At 43.8% G+C, this 15,536-nt stretch overlaps 2 protein-coding genes across 2 annotated transcripts; one reads left to right on the plus strand and one right to left on the minus strand.

Annotated features, from left to right (window-relative positions):
* Window positions 1–3,147: 3,147 nt before the first annotated feature.
* LOC124665890 (dnaJ protein homolog 1-like) lies at window positions 3,148–5,520 on the plus strand. Its single transcript, XM_047203246.1, has 3 exons — window positions 3,148–3,516; window positions 3,616–3,965; window positions 4,852–5,520. The coding sequence occupies exons 1-3, from the start codon at window positions 3,340–3,342 to the stop codon at window positions 5,297–5,299; spliced, it is 975 nt and encodes a 324-aa protein (XP_047059202.1). The 5' UTR covers window positions 3,148–3,339; the 3' UTR covers window positions 5,300–5,520.
* An 828-nt stretch (window positions 5,521–6,348) lies between these two features.
* Window positions 6,349–7,763, minus strand: LOC124667986 (glycosyltransferase BC10-like). The gene is made up of 2 exons (XM_047205199.1): window positions 7,177–7,763; window positions 6,349–7,085 (listed from the first exon to the last, which is right to left on the minus strand). The coding sequence occupies exons 1-2, from the start codon at window positions 7,687–7,689 to the stop codon at window positions 6,438–6,440; spliced, it is 1,161 nt and encodes a 386-aa protein (XP_047061155.1). The 5' UTR covers window positions 7,690–7,763; the 3' UTR covers window positions 6,349–6,437.
* Between the last annotated feature and the right edge of the window lie 7,773 nt (window positions 7,764–15,536).

Below are 15,536 nucleotides of genomic sequence, written 5' to 3' on the forward strand. Positions count from 1 at the left end.
CCAAGAGACGAAAGAATAGTCTGGTGACTCAGCGTCCAGCAAGCCAGGCTGACAAACAGTGTTGATCTGATCTGAGTGGCGACAAGAGCATGCACGAGCAGCCCGTAGTAATGTCGCCGGTACGGCTGCTTAAACCATGCCGTACTTATTATTCGCCAATCATTCATTCACCTGCCGCGGCGCAACAGGTTAAACAAACATCCATCATCGACCGATCTCGCCGTACCGCAACCGATCGAAACAAGACACGGCTCTCCGGCTCGAATAGCATCAGCTAAAGGAGTAAAGCCGTTTTGTAAACATTGTTTTTTAAATCGTCTATAGCTTTTTTGATAAAGCAAATATATTAATATCAGAAATGTACCAAATATACCCAGCCTATGCAACAATGTAATATCACCTTAATGGTATTACGGATGCACACAGCTAAAAAAGAGAAAAAAAAAACTAAAAAATAAAAGTCCCGCTACAATATTTAGGCCCTAACAACAACAATATACCCAGCATGAAGACACACCTGAATTTCAGACTCTTCAAAAGCGACGGCTCTAAAAAAGGAAACGATATGCACCGCCATCGTCGTCCGATCAAAGATCTTAGATTTCACTCTGAAGATAGTCCCCGCTCTCAAAACAATACTCCCTCCGTCCACAAATAAGTGTACATCTAGGTTTTTGGATAAGTCAAACTTGTTTAATTTTGACCAACTTATTATCAAAAATTATAGGCATATGTGACATTAGATTACTATATTATGAAACTACATTTCAAGGTGGATCTAGTGATACTAATCTAGTGTCATAAATGCTGCTACTTTTTTCTAAAAAGATGGTCAAATGTAATAAAGTTTGACTTATCCAAAAACCTAGATGTACACTTATTTGTGGACGGAGGGAGTACCTCCAACAAGATCATTGCTTGGTACAACCAATTAAGGCTAGACCTTGGATTTTCATCCTAAGAGATCAGACTCTGAACTTTACTTGTGTTGCCGCCCCCATGTTCATATTGTTGCTGCGAAGTCTGTAACACAAAGCATCAACAATGTATAGACTTGAACCTCCGTTGCTAGTCCTCCAATCCGGCTTTCATAATATTCTCCGCCTCTAACTTCACCATGGACCAAAAAGTCACCTAATGGCAAGAAAGAGAGAGCTTTGTGTCGCTCCCTCCAGAATCAAACGGGAATAAAATTATGGGTGCGCATGACCGAATACCACCCGATCTAGCAAAATCCAGGCAAGAGGTGCACTGTTACATTTGGCGACGAAGCCTTCCGCAATTCGACCCTCCTCATCCTCGTCTGTAGCTATGCTTAAGCTTCTATGTATTACTCTAGCAATCACGGCATATTTGGGTTACAAGATGTGTTAGTTGGATGATAAAATTAAGTTCTTTAATAGGAAGCTAACCAATGATGTATATTAGATACAATCGAGGGGTTTGTCGATCTAGAAATGTTGGAAAGGTATGCAAACTTTAGAGTTTCATTTGAGGACGGAAGTAAGTATCACAAAGTTAGAATTTCCAAGGAGTTTTGGTTTCGTCACGATGGTGTAGATGCTTGTAATTACAAGAAACTAAGTGAGAGCGCTTTGAGGTATTTATAATATTTACGTAGATGACGTGTATTTGATTGGAATTAATGTATCTTTTCTTGACATGGTTAGAAATTCACCAACAAATAGTTTTTTGATGGAAGACTTAGGCAAAAGGAGGGTATCAAATCTATGAGGATAGATATATGGTTATGCCAAAGTACATAGGTTAAATATTGAAGTAATTTAATATGGAAGAGGTTGAAGCAAGACTCGTATTTCACAACACTTGATGAGCAAAACCCATGAGAGATTTTTCAATCATGTATGCCATGCTATATACACAAACTAGACATGTCCTATGATCTAAGTGTTACTACGAGCATATACTGCGAGTGATCATATGACGATCATATGATGCGGTGTGCTAGGCATCGTAGTCGACACAGAATATTGATGTTGGGGTCGATTCTGGCTCGCTGGTGGAGCCAACGGAAGATGGATAGGAAGGCGCCATGGTGGTCTGTGGCAATGTCGACTCCCCGAAGTCGAATGGATTGGGTCCGGGAGACGGAGGGTGCCCAGGGTGTTGATGTGGAAGCGCAGATCTCCAAGCGCCAAATCAATCCCCTTTTTGAAGGAGTTGAAGGACTAGCGTGAAGCCGACGAGTGCGGGATGAAGGCGTGGGAGCCTAAGTAGATCTTCTCCCTGGAAACCGGCTAGTCGTAGATAGCCGAGGTTGGAGCCGCTGAAGCCTTAGCTCTAGAAGCACATGTTTTCTACATACGGCGCCAATTAAAGCGGGGTATCCACGACAATGCCGTGGAGCATGGACTTTGGTTTTAGGCAAAGGAGGCGCTCGTAGATTCGTCAGCTAACAAGCAAGGAGAAGTCGAGATTTACCCTAGTTCGGCCCCTCTTGATGAGGTAAAAAACTACTCCTACTTATCTAATCTTGATTATTATGATGATTGTTTTGCTATTATCTCTAGTACGTCATCCTTACGACTGAAAAAAGTAGTGATTACATTATAGGAGTCGATATATTTTTCTAACTTTTTGAATGATCGGCAAGCCAATTCATTTTGCAGCAACAAGATGGATGTATCATGACATAAACATTTTGAACTAATAAATATATAAAACCTGTATTAAACGTTACTTCACTAACTGCCTTGTCCTAAATCAGCCAAAATCTGTTTATGGATCCTAGATGTATTTTTTGATACGCCCAACAAATTAATACGTCGATTTGGATAAAAAAATCTTAAACAACCTATATTTAGAATGATAGCTTTGCGGCCTACTTTTCCCTTCCTCCGTTCCTCAAAAAGTTATACGAAGTTGTGCAAGCAAATGCAAACCCAAAGATACACATATGTCACTCCCTGACATCCCTATGACCCTATCACGATTCAGGCCCTCTCCCTATCTTTAACATCCGTTGTTGTCCATTGACAATTCAACCTCACGCCATGGCTCCACATGCACTACCGCTAGACACTTGCCCACTATAATAATATCCCACCCCATTTCACAAATCAAAATTCACCGTTACCAAAACATCTTTTCTCTCTCTCCCTCTTAAACAGGTAGGACTACTACAAACTACAAATAGATTCGCCCTACATAAAGCCACTCATCTGTGTCACTCGCTCACTCTATTTCTTCTCTCCTCCTCACCCTCTCTGCCACTAACCACCTTCCTCTGCATCTTTCAAACCCACCACTCCTCATTTCTCTCCCCTGTTTCTCGCTTTCCCCTCCGACCGCATCTCTAACGACGGACATCCTTCTCCAATGGTGAACCCACCCGAGCTGTACCACCGCATCCTCGACGTCCCCAAGGGGACCTCGCCGCAGGAGCTCCGCGCCGCCTACAAGGGCCTCGCCAAGAAATGGCACCCCGACAAGCACCCGCCGTCGTCCAAGCTCGAGGCCGAGGCGCGCTTCAAGGCCATCACCGAGGCCTACGAGGTCAGTTATCGGCCCCGCTTCCCCTTCGGAGTCCCCACGAATCGCAATTCGTCCTGACTTGCCGTGCTCGCTCCGGCGTGGGCTTCTTTGATTGCGCAGGCGCTCATGGACCAGCAGGAGAACAGGGCGGTGTTCGGGGTCTGCAACGACGGCCGGGCCAGCGAGACGACCGGGTCGTTCGGCGCCGGCGCCTGCGGAGCCGCGCGCATGGCGAGGACGCGGAGCGACGACTTCTGCATGAGGAGCGCGCCCGCCACGCCGGCCAGGGAGTTCGCCAAGGTGTACAGCACCGGCAACACGGGCGGCCGCCGCGCCTTCGCCGAGTTCTCCAGCTCCATCATGCGCAAGGCGCCGCCGCTGGAGCGCCCCCTCGAGTGCACGCTCGAGGAGCTCTGCCGCGGCTGCAAGAAGCAGGTCAAGTTCACCCGCGACGTCGTCACCAAGAACGGGTACTGCTTCCTTCTTCTTTATTCTCCCACCTAATCCATGAACAAGATTGATTGAAACTTCCTCACCTGTGTTGTGACCAACTGTCGCTTATCATCCCTTTCTTTTATTTTTTTTCTTGCTTATTAAATACCAAAATATATAAATCACGCGGAATAGGCTTGATGCGGTTCATGTACATGGCATATGAGCGGATCGATGCCTGGAAATATCAGGGACGCCAGAATTCAGAGTTTGTTCAATTGCAGGGAGGCAAGAATTCAGACTTTGTTCTGATGGTGACATCAATTCCACTTTGTGCCCGTCCCCCAATTGCCTGCACTGTTTGCAAATCCTCATAAACAGTAAACCAACCAGCACGATCGTTTCTCCCTTTCCAGCCTATGGCGCACTTCCTTTTTTTACAGTGGAATGTGGATGACTGCCTTTATAGGCTGCATTTGTCAGGGGAATATCTAGCTAGCTTGCTTTGGAGCATAAAACTGAAACCTTTAGGCAACTGCTCTTTGGTGTGTGTCTTCTTACCTAGCGGGCATCTATGCTATCCTTGCAAGATTATCCTACCTAATATGAGATATAATAATGCTAATAATGTTCTTGAAAGGGTTTTAGTGTCAGGGTCCTCCTATCTTCAGGTTGCTTTCTTTGCTACATATGTGTATACAAGTTTGTTGGGGGCTTTGATTACCCTTGTTTTGGATCTATAATCTAACAAAGACGTGGTCCTTTTTGTGCAATAGGCAGTACACATAATTTTGTTTACATGTGAGGGGATGGTCTAGCAGGGTTCAAAGACAATGACTCCTTAACTTCCTTCAGCCTTAGACTCAATATCACAAGGGAATATTGTTGAACTGATCACCTCCACTTGATTAATGCTTTTGACAGGTCAATAGTTAAGAAGGAGGTGGCCCAGATGATCATGGTGAAACCAGGGTGGAGGAAAGGGCACAAGGTCACCTTCGAAGGGATGGGGGATGAAAGGCCAGGATGCCTACCAGCCGATGCCATCTTCACCGTGTCCGAGAAGAAGCACTCGACGTTCAAGAGGGTAGGAGATGACCTAGTGCTGAAAGCCAAGGTGCCGCTGGTGAGCGCGCTCACCGGCTGGTCCTTCTCGTTCAGGCTTCTGAGTGGCAAGAAAGTGACCTGCTCATTTGAGGATGAGATCATCTGCCCAGGACATGAGAAGGTCATCAAAGGGGAAGGGATGCCGATCATCGGACGGTTAGGTGCGCGGGGGGATCTAAGAGTGAAGCTGGAGATCGTCTTCCCGGAGAAGCTCACCGACGAGCAACTCACCGGCCTCGCTGAAATTCTGAAGGACTGCACCTGAGTTTGCACATGTTAGGCCCAGATGTATGTATCAAATTTTCTTGGCCCCGTTGTTAATACTCAGAGCGTGTGGGTGGGTACATAAAGAGATGCGTCCTTGTACATACAGGTTTTCCATATATATATGAAACGTGAGCCAAGCATTATGTGCATAGTACATGCTTGGTCCATGAGCTGTATGTACACGTTTTGTCTACCGAGATCTCGCCTTCTTTTCTTGTCCTCAGTTGCCTTTTGATACCTCCAGTTCATTCATTTCATTAACTAGCTTAAGAGTATACTAGTACTGCATACAGATGGCAAATCCCAAACACCTCTAGCTAACTGCTCTCCAGTCCTCTTGTCTTGTACAGGAAGCAGGCAGGAACAATGCTTTGGCTAATTGGCAGGAACTTCGTCAGTTACCATGTCTAATTGGTACTATGTGCTGGTGCCAGCTTTGCCTAATGCCTTCCTTGGCAGAGGAATTCACAGCTCTGCTTTGTGCTTTTGCCAAACTTTCCTGTCACTAACTGACACGCTGTTGATGCTGCTGCTGCTTAAAACTGAAGGAGTTCAGGATGATCAGTAATGCATGGATCATGAGCCATCTGTTTGGCGAGATAAGCACGCGTGATCCAGAAAAATCGGCGAAAATTGGACCACGGTTCTGAATATCTTGTTCGTACTCCAGTGAAGCTCAGAAAATGAATGCAGTGATCTAATTAGCTGAGATGGAGGAAGAAGAGCTGGAATTGATGGTTGGTGCACTGAAGTTTCTCCAGCAGATTTTGGGCCCCTGATGTTCCTTGAAAAGAAAGAGCAACCAAATCCTCCAAACCAACCCTGTTCCTACAAGTTGTGGTGGTTCAATGCCAATTGGCATTTGGTAGCCAGACCAGCAACGGAACAACTTGTGTATTGCCAGTAGGTGCAGCACAGATACCATGGACAACTACGCACCAAGGGCTCTACCTGTGTTTGATTATGCCTAACCTCTTTTTTCTTTCTTTCTCACATCTCACTGTAGCAAATTCGACAAGATGCCGACAAATACTGTTCATCAGGTGCAGTTAGCTTACAAGAGGTTGTTGTATCGATCCTAAATTTACAAACATGGAAGCATTTATCCTGCTCGTCACTGCCAGCACCGGAGATGGCTAGTACCCCATGACCGCCGACGAGATATTCAGCAGTGGCTCGAGAGTGTCAGGTGTGAACTTCCTCGCAAACAGGAAGCACATCGACGTCGGCCGAGAATTGTACAAGCAGGGCCTGTCGATCCTCGTCTTTCTGATGCTCTGGATCAGCTCCACCGTGATGTCTCTGGCGCCGTACTTGGCCGGGTGGGGGCCGCCCTTGGACCAGTCGACGAACGTGATGGTGCGGTTCGCGTTCCGGTCGCCATGGAGCATGCTGACGGTGGTCGGGAGGTAGTGCTCGTCGGGGTAGCACGATGGCCTGCAGTGCTTCCTGAAGAGCGGGTAGTAGGTGGTGTCGGCGAGGACGCTGGTGGCCATGTCCCGGCTGAGCTCGAACCACTGGGAGCCTTTCCTCCACTGCGGCAGCCTGATGGCCGGCGCCATCCGGCGGCTGTACCGGCCGCGGCACTGCTTGGTCTTCACGTAGTACACCTCCACGAAGCTGTGCCGCGAGCCGACGAGGTAGTCCCGCACCGTCGGGAAGCTCTGCACCGGGATGCAGCTCTCGGAGAGGAGCACGAAGCGCTCGTTGGAGAAGTCCAGCAGCGCGTTCGCCAGCAGCCGCTTCTCGGCGTCCATGAGCGATATGGATCCCCACAGGGTCTCCTGGAGAGGCGATCGTGAGTTAGCTGAGCGGCATGGGGCGCGACCGGCAATGGCGGCGGCGGCATTGTGTGTGTGTGTGTCGTGTACGTACCTGGCTTGGGATCTGGCGTCCGTAGAAGGGCGAGTCGGTGGAGAAGTTCATGGCCAGGCCCGGCGGCGCGTGGATGTAGATGGAGAAGCGGCCCTCGTGGCCGCGGAAGAAGCGCTCCCAGAGCGGCGCGAGCGGGAGGGCGCCACGGCCCGCGAGAAACATGAAGGCCACCTTGGGCATGCGCTTGAACGGGTACGGCGGGCCGGCGGCCACCGGCACCATGGAGGCGCGCCAGAAGAGCTGCTCATCCGTCATGTCGTGCATGAGCTGCGTCGGAGCCACGAACTCCGCGAAGCCGCCGGCGTCGTCGCCGTCCGCGTAGACGGTGCTCGGGAACACGATGTTCCTGTAGATTATCTGGTTCTGATTGCGCGGCCCGGCGGCCGTCCAGAGGCCGGCGACGATGCCCACCGTGAAGATGACGAGTAGCATGATCCCCCTGGCGACGCAGGTGGACTCCTTCCTCGTGAACATAACCTTGAAGTCGTCGACGACCCCGCCGCCCTTCTTCATTGTTGCACTTGTCACTTGTCAGGACGGAACGCAACAAGGCGCAAGCGTACAAAACCCTACGCGGCAAAACCCGAGCTCCTCCTCGACATGAACGATGGGGAGATCGATCGATCTGTCGATCGATTTAAACGAGAAACTTGGCGAATCGCTTGTGAGACATGGCTAGGGCTTAGCATATGATGCGATGCCAGGACGAACTGCACACTCCAGTATATACTCGGGCTACTGATTCCCGGGAGCTTTCACGAGCAAGGCATGAAGAGAGGAGGAGAAGCGGAGAAAGGTATATACACACATACAGTTCGATCGATCGATGTTCCCCAAGATGGCGCCGGAATCGAAGTAGTAAATTAACAAGAAAAGAAGCAGAGAAAGGGCCAAAAAGAGGGGAGATCGAGATGGATCAAGAGGGCAAAATGGCTGGCGATGATTGCGCGTTGGGAGTTTAAGTAACATACGTAAGGGGTACGGTGTACTTGGATACGGGATTTATTTACTGTAAGCAGTTGTAGAGAAACACAGGTCTCTTCTCGGTAATGTCAGCCCTGGGTTTATATTCTGTCCAGCTTCGTGGGATAACAGTTTTTTTGTTTTGTTTTGACAGCTCGGTGGGATGGACGTTTGTTTTTGTTTTCACAGAATCACAGCTCGGTGGGATTGACGGTTAACTTGGAGGATATACTTTGGAATACAAGGTTGTATGCACACATTCCAGTTGTTTTTGCACATAATCCTACTGTGGTACGGAGAACTTAATTAACTAAACAAACAATATCTCAACCGAGGAAACTTAATAGCTTCCTCCGATCCATATTAGTTGCAACTAATATAGATGTATCTAGATGTATTTTACTTCTAGCCGTCTAGGTACATTCATAGTAATGGCTAGTACTATGATCACGCACGCTGCCACGTCCGTCTATTTTTTATATATAATGATATACATTTTTGAAAATATGGAGGAACAAAATAGATGTTCAAATTTTCTAAACAATATACTGAATTTTCTATTATGATTGTTTAATTCTCATTGTGGGTGTCATCAAATACATGACAGTAGCGAGAAAAAAATAGACCTAGCAAGCTAATATTTGATTAAAGCTCACAGCGGACAAATCCATCAGTCCGTATGGAAGGGACTTTTCATTTTTCGGAAGGAAACAAACTACCTGAAAAGGCATCAATGTGATCTTATAATTACTCAAGAAAACATAGGGTTGAGACAAAAAAAAAAGACTGGATTGCTTCATTAAGTTAGTTATCGAGATGAGAAATAAATTAGCTTCATTAAGTTAATTATCACTTCATTTAGCATCCAGTTGTGGGTAATGTAGAGGGTGTGATAACAAAAAAGTCTGGATTGCTTAACAAAAAGGGTTCTCCATTTTCCGTAAATAAATAATAAAGAATTCAGATTCAATTGATCCCTTGATGGAAATGATATAGACAGAATTACAAACCAGTTATTCTGAAGATAGCCCACCTACGAATAAGTAACACAAGAGCTTCAGCCACAGAAAATTGTATGTACCTTAAATCTAATTCAAGGGGTATAATAGCAGAGCTAAAAAGGTGCAGTCCCTAAATTGTGATAAACTTCAGCCGTGAAATAAGCACATTCCAAATTTATAATGGAAGAAGTCAGCAAAAACAGTTGATGGTATTGGCATAGCTGCTTCATTTAAGTGTGAGAGCACATAAGTAGAACAAGTGTCCCCACCTGTCCAAATATTTCATTTGAGATGTAAATGTTTAGTGAAGAACTAATAAATTGGCAACACAGCTTGTGGGTATCAAGGGCAGAAAATTATTTGCAAGCCTAGCTCTAGTTCTATTCAAATGGCGAACATTGTGCTTCCAAATAAAATGAATTATCTGTACAGAGTGAAGTAGCAGATACCATCTTCATAGATAAGTAAATCTATATATCTAACAAATGCCTTTAAGAAACCTTCTAGTAACCAAGTGACAAGTGTTTAACTGGTTGCTGAAAAATGCTTTCGGAAATCATTTTGCACTAAACAATGGCGATGGTACAATGAAAACTAACAACTCAGCCCCTGAAACTGAAAATAGTAGTATAAGAAATGAAAGAACACATCAGATAATTAGTAGGACGAATATGAACACAGGAGTAGCAATATAAAATAACATTTTGTAGTGAACACACAAAAAAACAATTCTTAGACCAATGTTCATCCAATATCTCAATCTATGTCATAGGTCAATGAGAGCAAGCACCACCATGTAAGAGCTAAGTGCACTAACATTTCACAAAAATGCAAATGGTAAGCAATATCCACATGTGGCCATAAGATAGTGCATAAATGTTTCAAGAAATAGGCCATAAGATGTATACGATGTATCAATACTGATTCTAGAAATAGTGCATAAATGTTTCAATGGCTTGACGGATTTTTGCCAATGGGGAAATGCAAGAGAATGTGGTTGTAACAACAAATGGAACCTTCAGAAAAGATACATTCAAGAAGGTACTTGGGACTGTCCTAACATAATTTTGAAGCCTCTTTTCTTTCGTATAGTTTCTCACAGAAGAAGTCAATCATTCACACAATAAGGTTATAAGATAGCTGGATCATTGACTATAAGCATTCAAAAAATCTGTAGAATTGTCCAAGAAACTTATGGAACCAGCAATACGTACAACAAATTTATTTGCAAAACAAGAATAAGAATAAGTCTCTTGTAGTCCTTGAAACAATCTCATAGTTGGACTTCTAATAGGTGAAAAGGCAAAAGGAACTATCAGATCCATGGTCACTCTCGGTGTCTAAGTTTGGTGTAATCTTCCTGCCAAAGAACACCTTTTTCAAATTTTCTAGCAGATACAAACCATGCAGGTGGTAAGAGAGGAGATATAGAGAGAACATCAGAGCACATAGATAAAAATAGGTGAGCAGCCAAGGCTAGGAAGGCAGCTGGCGAGCCACATGAACAGCTGCCTGCTGTAAGGATACATTGCCCCTAAGTATGTTTTTGGTAATTAATGATAATTCTCTAGGGACTAATATTTTCATTATGTTTTAACGTTATTTTAATTTCGCATCTTACAAGGCAAATTCGTAATTATTTTAAAACGCCTATTGATGACCCATAAGTATAGGGTATCGCAACAGTCTTCGAGGGAAGTAAAATCTAAATTTATTGATTCAACACAAGAGGAGCCAAAAAAAATATTTATAAGCTTTAACAGATGAGTTGTCAATTCACCTCCATCTGGAAATAGACTTGCTCGCAACAGTTTATCAGTAGTAACAGTTTTATAGCAGTGGTAGTAGTAGAGTAACAAAGAGTAATGAAATAAAACAGCAGTACCGATGATTGCAGTAGATAGCAAGATTAAATTACTGTAGGCACAAGGATGGATGAACGGGCGCTGCATGAATGAGATAGTTCATATAATATCAAGACGTGGGCATTGCAAGTAATAATGAAAAAAGCATCCTAGTATAAAATAACCATAGGCGTGTGTTCCTATTTAGTCATGCGTGCTCGCAATGAGAAATGTGCACGACATCTTTTGTCCTACTAGCCCGTTGCAGTGAGGCCTCAAGGGAAACTACCGGTAATTAAGGTACTCCTTTTAATAGAGTACCGGAGCAAAACATTAACACTCCATGAACTCACATCATAGCCATCCCCTTCCGGTTATCCCAATTATTGTCACTTTGGTGCCTCGGTTTCCGGACAACGATATGTGTATACAACTTGCAGGCATGATAAAAAACAATAATTATCCTCATGAATCAATAACATGTTCAGATCTGAGATCATGGCACTCGGGCCCAAAGTGACAAGCATTAAGCATAACAAGTTGCAACAATGTCAAAAATACTAACAACGAATACTAGGCACTATGCCCATAACAATCTTATAGCTATTACAAAAACAATCTCATCCAATCCCTACCATTCCCTACAGCCTACAGCGGGGAATTACTCACACATGGATGGGGGAATCATGGATGGTTGATGGAGAGGCGTCGGTGATGGCGATGACGATGATCTCCTCCAATTCCCCGCCCCACTAGGGCACCGGAACGGATTTTCTCGTCCCGGATTGGGGTTTCTGGTGGCGGCGGAGCAGCGGAACTCTTCCTGGAAAAACGTCAAACCCCCCTCTGTTTTTAGGGTCGAAGGCTTAATATAGTCGGGAGGAGAGGTCGAGGGGGTGGGCGAGGCGGCCAGACCACCCCTAGGCACGGCCAAGTGTGGCCCGCGCCTAGCGTAGGTGTGGGCCCCTTGTGGCCCCCTCCGCCTCGTCTTCTTGCTCCGTGAGTATTTGGGTGAAATATGAACTTTGCGAAATTTTCCTGAAAGTTGGATTTCCGCACAAAAACGAGACGCTAGAGCAATTCTGCTGAAAACAGCGTTAGTCCGTGTTAGTTGCATTCAAAATACACAAATTAGAGGGCAAACAACAACATAAGTGTTCGGGAAAGTAGATGCGTTTTGGACGTATCAACTCCCCTCAAGCTTAGCTTATTGCTTGTCCTCAAGCAATTCAGTAACAACTGAGTGCGATAAAAGAACTTTCATGAACCTATTTTCTTCATATGATGCATATATTCTCATTACATGATCAAATACTTAGGCAATTCATAATAAGAAGCATGCAACTAAGGCTACTCAATAGTTATGCAAGCTATGAAAAGTTACCAACACAATAATAAGCAACATGAAACATAAGTATCTGCAAGATTGCAATGCTCATAACATGATATGATAAAATGGTATCTCGCTTGCCCTTATTTCTGGAGCAAAACATAAATGCCAGGACGACACCTCTGAAGTTTAAGAGAAGACTAGAAGTAAAAATATCGAAAGATTCAAGCATCACAGTTATACCACAATTAATCTTATTCCGCGACAAGCACATTAAACTAAGAATGAAAGCTATGCTTTCAAGAAGGTGCTCAAAGAAAGGATGGTGACTCAACATAAAAAGTAAAATATTGGCCCTACGCAGAGGGAAGCAAGATTACTCATGTGCTAGAGCTTTTCATTTCAAATGCAATAGGAGTGTTGAAAATATTTTTTTTGGCAAGCATGTATATCTATGTCAACGACTGGCATTAAGTGATTTATCATGCCTTCATATAGTGACCTCAAGAGCGGCTCCCATGTAGTTCTCCAATGCACACCATTATTTAGGATCTCTCCAAAGACATAATATGCGGAACAGTGTTTGTTTATTTGTTCATTTTATATTTTATTTGGGATGGGCACCCGGTTGCCTTGCTCTTTTTGCAATATTATGGACCAGCACATTATGCATGCTAGTCACTATATGAAGTCATGAAAGGCGATAAAACACTCAATACTTCCTCATGAGCTAAAACAAAACACAAAACAAGTGGTAATTTTGAAGGTTTAAAGGTAGCACACAAGAAATTCACTTTGGAGTGGCAGTAAAATACCACATATAGGTATGTATGGTGGACTCAATTGGAACTTTAGTTTTTAGTGGTTGGATGCACGAGTAGAGCTCATACTCAGTACAAGTGAAGGCAAGCAATAGACTGGGGAGCGACAATTAAGAAAGCAGTAGCTGTCATAATCATGCTTGCGACGGACAAAATTAACGGAAGCATAAAAGTAATATAAGAACTCCGAGGCAAGATAAATCATCGAGGCTTAAATGAATTTTGTTTAGTCTTATGCATGCTTGAGCATTTTCCAAGTCGATTCAAATGGAGCATTCAGAGGAGGATACCACAATATCATACCGTTATATGAATAGAGCAATGCAAGCAAACATCTATATGACATGTTACCTACTATTAGTAAATTGGAACTAATCATGAGAGAGCATAAACTACTGAGCATCATTAAGTAGCATACACCTTACACAAACAAACTAAGCATGTCCACATAAATGAGTATATATATGTACAAAAACAAAAACAAATAGAGTTTATACCAGCCTCTCACCACATCTCGAATTGTCGTGAACGCCATTATTGCTCTTCACTTGTGTGGCTTGAATAATATGAAATGAAAACCAAGCTCCAGTGAAATCACGGAAGACCAATGAACCCTGCAGAAACTTTACAAAACCAAAGAAGATAGCAAATATTTTTGGGTTTTCATTTTTTAATCAACACACAAAGTAAAATCTTTTTGGATTTTTGCATAGCAAACCATAATGAGAAAATGAAATAAACTAAAGAAGAAAATGAAGAGAAACAACATAAATATTTTTGGTCTTTTTTTATTTTAGAAAGTAGAAACAAAAGCAAGAACAACAAAAAGAAACAAAACTAACATAGGCACACAAATGCAACTAGTGGCAGAAATCTGCCAACCCAGAAAAGCAGGCAAAGATCGATTTTTTCGAAAATGTTCTGTAGCTTAGGTCGAAAAATTCTCAACTAACTAAAGTTATAGAACAACCTGGGGCATACGACGAAAAATTGGCATCTCAAAATTCTTTTCTGGCTGGGAGTACGAATTTTTAAGGTGACATGTTACCTACTATTAGTAAATTGGAACTAATCATGAGAGAGCATAAACTACTGAGCATCATTAAGTAGAATACACCTTACACACACAAAATTAAGCATGTCCACATAAATGAGTATATATATGTAAAAAAACAAAAACAAATAGAGTTCATATCAGCCTCTCACCACATCTCGAATTGTCGTGAGCGTCATTATTGCTCTTCACTTGTGTGGCTTGAATAATATGAAATGAAAACCAAGCTCAAATGAAATCACGGAAGACCAATGAACCCAGCAGCAACTTTACAAAACCAAAGAAGATAACAAATATTTTTGGATTTTCAATTTTTAATCAACACACAAAGCAAAATATTTTTGGATTTTCACATAGCAAACCATAATGAGAAAATGAAACAAACTAAAGAAGCAAATGAAGATAAACAACATATATTTTTGGTATTTTTGTATTTTGGAAAGTAGAAACAAAAGCAAGAACAACAAAAAGAAAGAAAACTAACATAGGTGATACGTCTCCGACGTATCGATAATTTCTTATGTTCCATGCTACATTATTGATGATATCTACATGTTTTATACACATTATATGTCGTATTTACGCATTTTCCGGCACTAACCTATTAACAAGATGCCGAAGAGCCGCTTGCTGTTTTCGCTGTTTTTGGTTTCAGAAATCCTAGTAAGGAAATATTCTCGGAATTGGACGAAATCAACGCCCAGGGTCCTATTTTTGCACGAAGCTTCCAGAAGACCGAGGGGGAAAGGAAGTGGGGCCACGAGGCGCCGCCACACTCGGGCGGCGCGGCCTAGCCTTGGCCCGCGCGGCCCTGGTGTGTGGGGCCCTCGTGTGGCCCCCCGCGTTGCCCTTCCGCCTACTTAAAGTCTTCGTCACGAAACCCTCTGTACCGAGAGCCACGATACGGAAAACCTTCCAGAGACGCCGCCGCCGCCAATCCCATCTCGGGGGATTCAAGAGATCGCCTCCGGCACCCTGCCGGAGAGGGAAATCATCTCCCGGAGGACTCTTCATCGCCATGATCGCCTCCGGAGTGATGAGTGAGTAGTTCACCCCTGGACTATGGGTCCATAGCAGTATCTAGATGGTCGTCTTCTCCTAATTGTGCTTCATTGTTGGATCTTGTGAGCTGCCTAACATGATCAAGATCATCTATCTGTAATACTATATGTTGTGTTTGTCGGGATCCGATGGATAGAGAATACTATGTTATGGTGATTATCAATCTATTACCTATGTGTTGTTTATGATCTTGCATGCTCTCCGTTATTAGTAGAGGCTCTGGCCAAGTTTTTGCTCTTAACTCCAAGAGGGAGTATTTATGCTCGATAGTGGGTTCATGCCTCC

This window comes from Lolium rigidum, chromosome 6, assembly GCF_022539505.1.
Source record: "Lolium rigidum isolate FL_2022 chromosome 6, APGP_CSIRO_Lrig_0.1, whole genome shotgun sequence".
Taxonomy (NCBI): Eukaryota; Viridiplantae; Streptophyta; class Magnoliopsida; order Poales; family Poaceae; genus Lolium; species Lolium rigidum.

Bases quoted from the DNA above. Each gene is read 5' to 3' on its own strand.
- LOC124665890 (XM_047203246.1), top strand. From the start codon at position 3,340: ATGGTGAACCCACCCGAGCTGTACCACCGCATCCTCGACGTCCCCAAG. The intron at 3,517-3,615 runs GTCAGTTATCGG...TTGATTGCGCAG, and splicing joins CCATCACCGAGGCCTACGAG to GCGCTCATGGACCAGCAGGA. The intron at 3,966-4,851 runs GTACTGCTTCCT...TGCTTTTGACAG, and splicing joins GACGTCGTCACCAAGAACGG to GTCAATAGTTAAGAAGGAGG.
- LOC124667986 (XM_047205199.1), bottom strand. From the start codon at position 7,689: ATGAAGAAGGGCGGCGGGGTCGTCGACGACTTCAAGGTTATGTTCACG. The intron at 7,086-7,176 runs GTACGTACACGA...TCGCCTCTCCAG, and splicing joins GACGCCAGATCCCAAGCCAG to GAGACCCTGTGGGGATCCAT.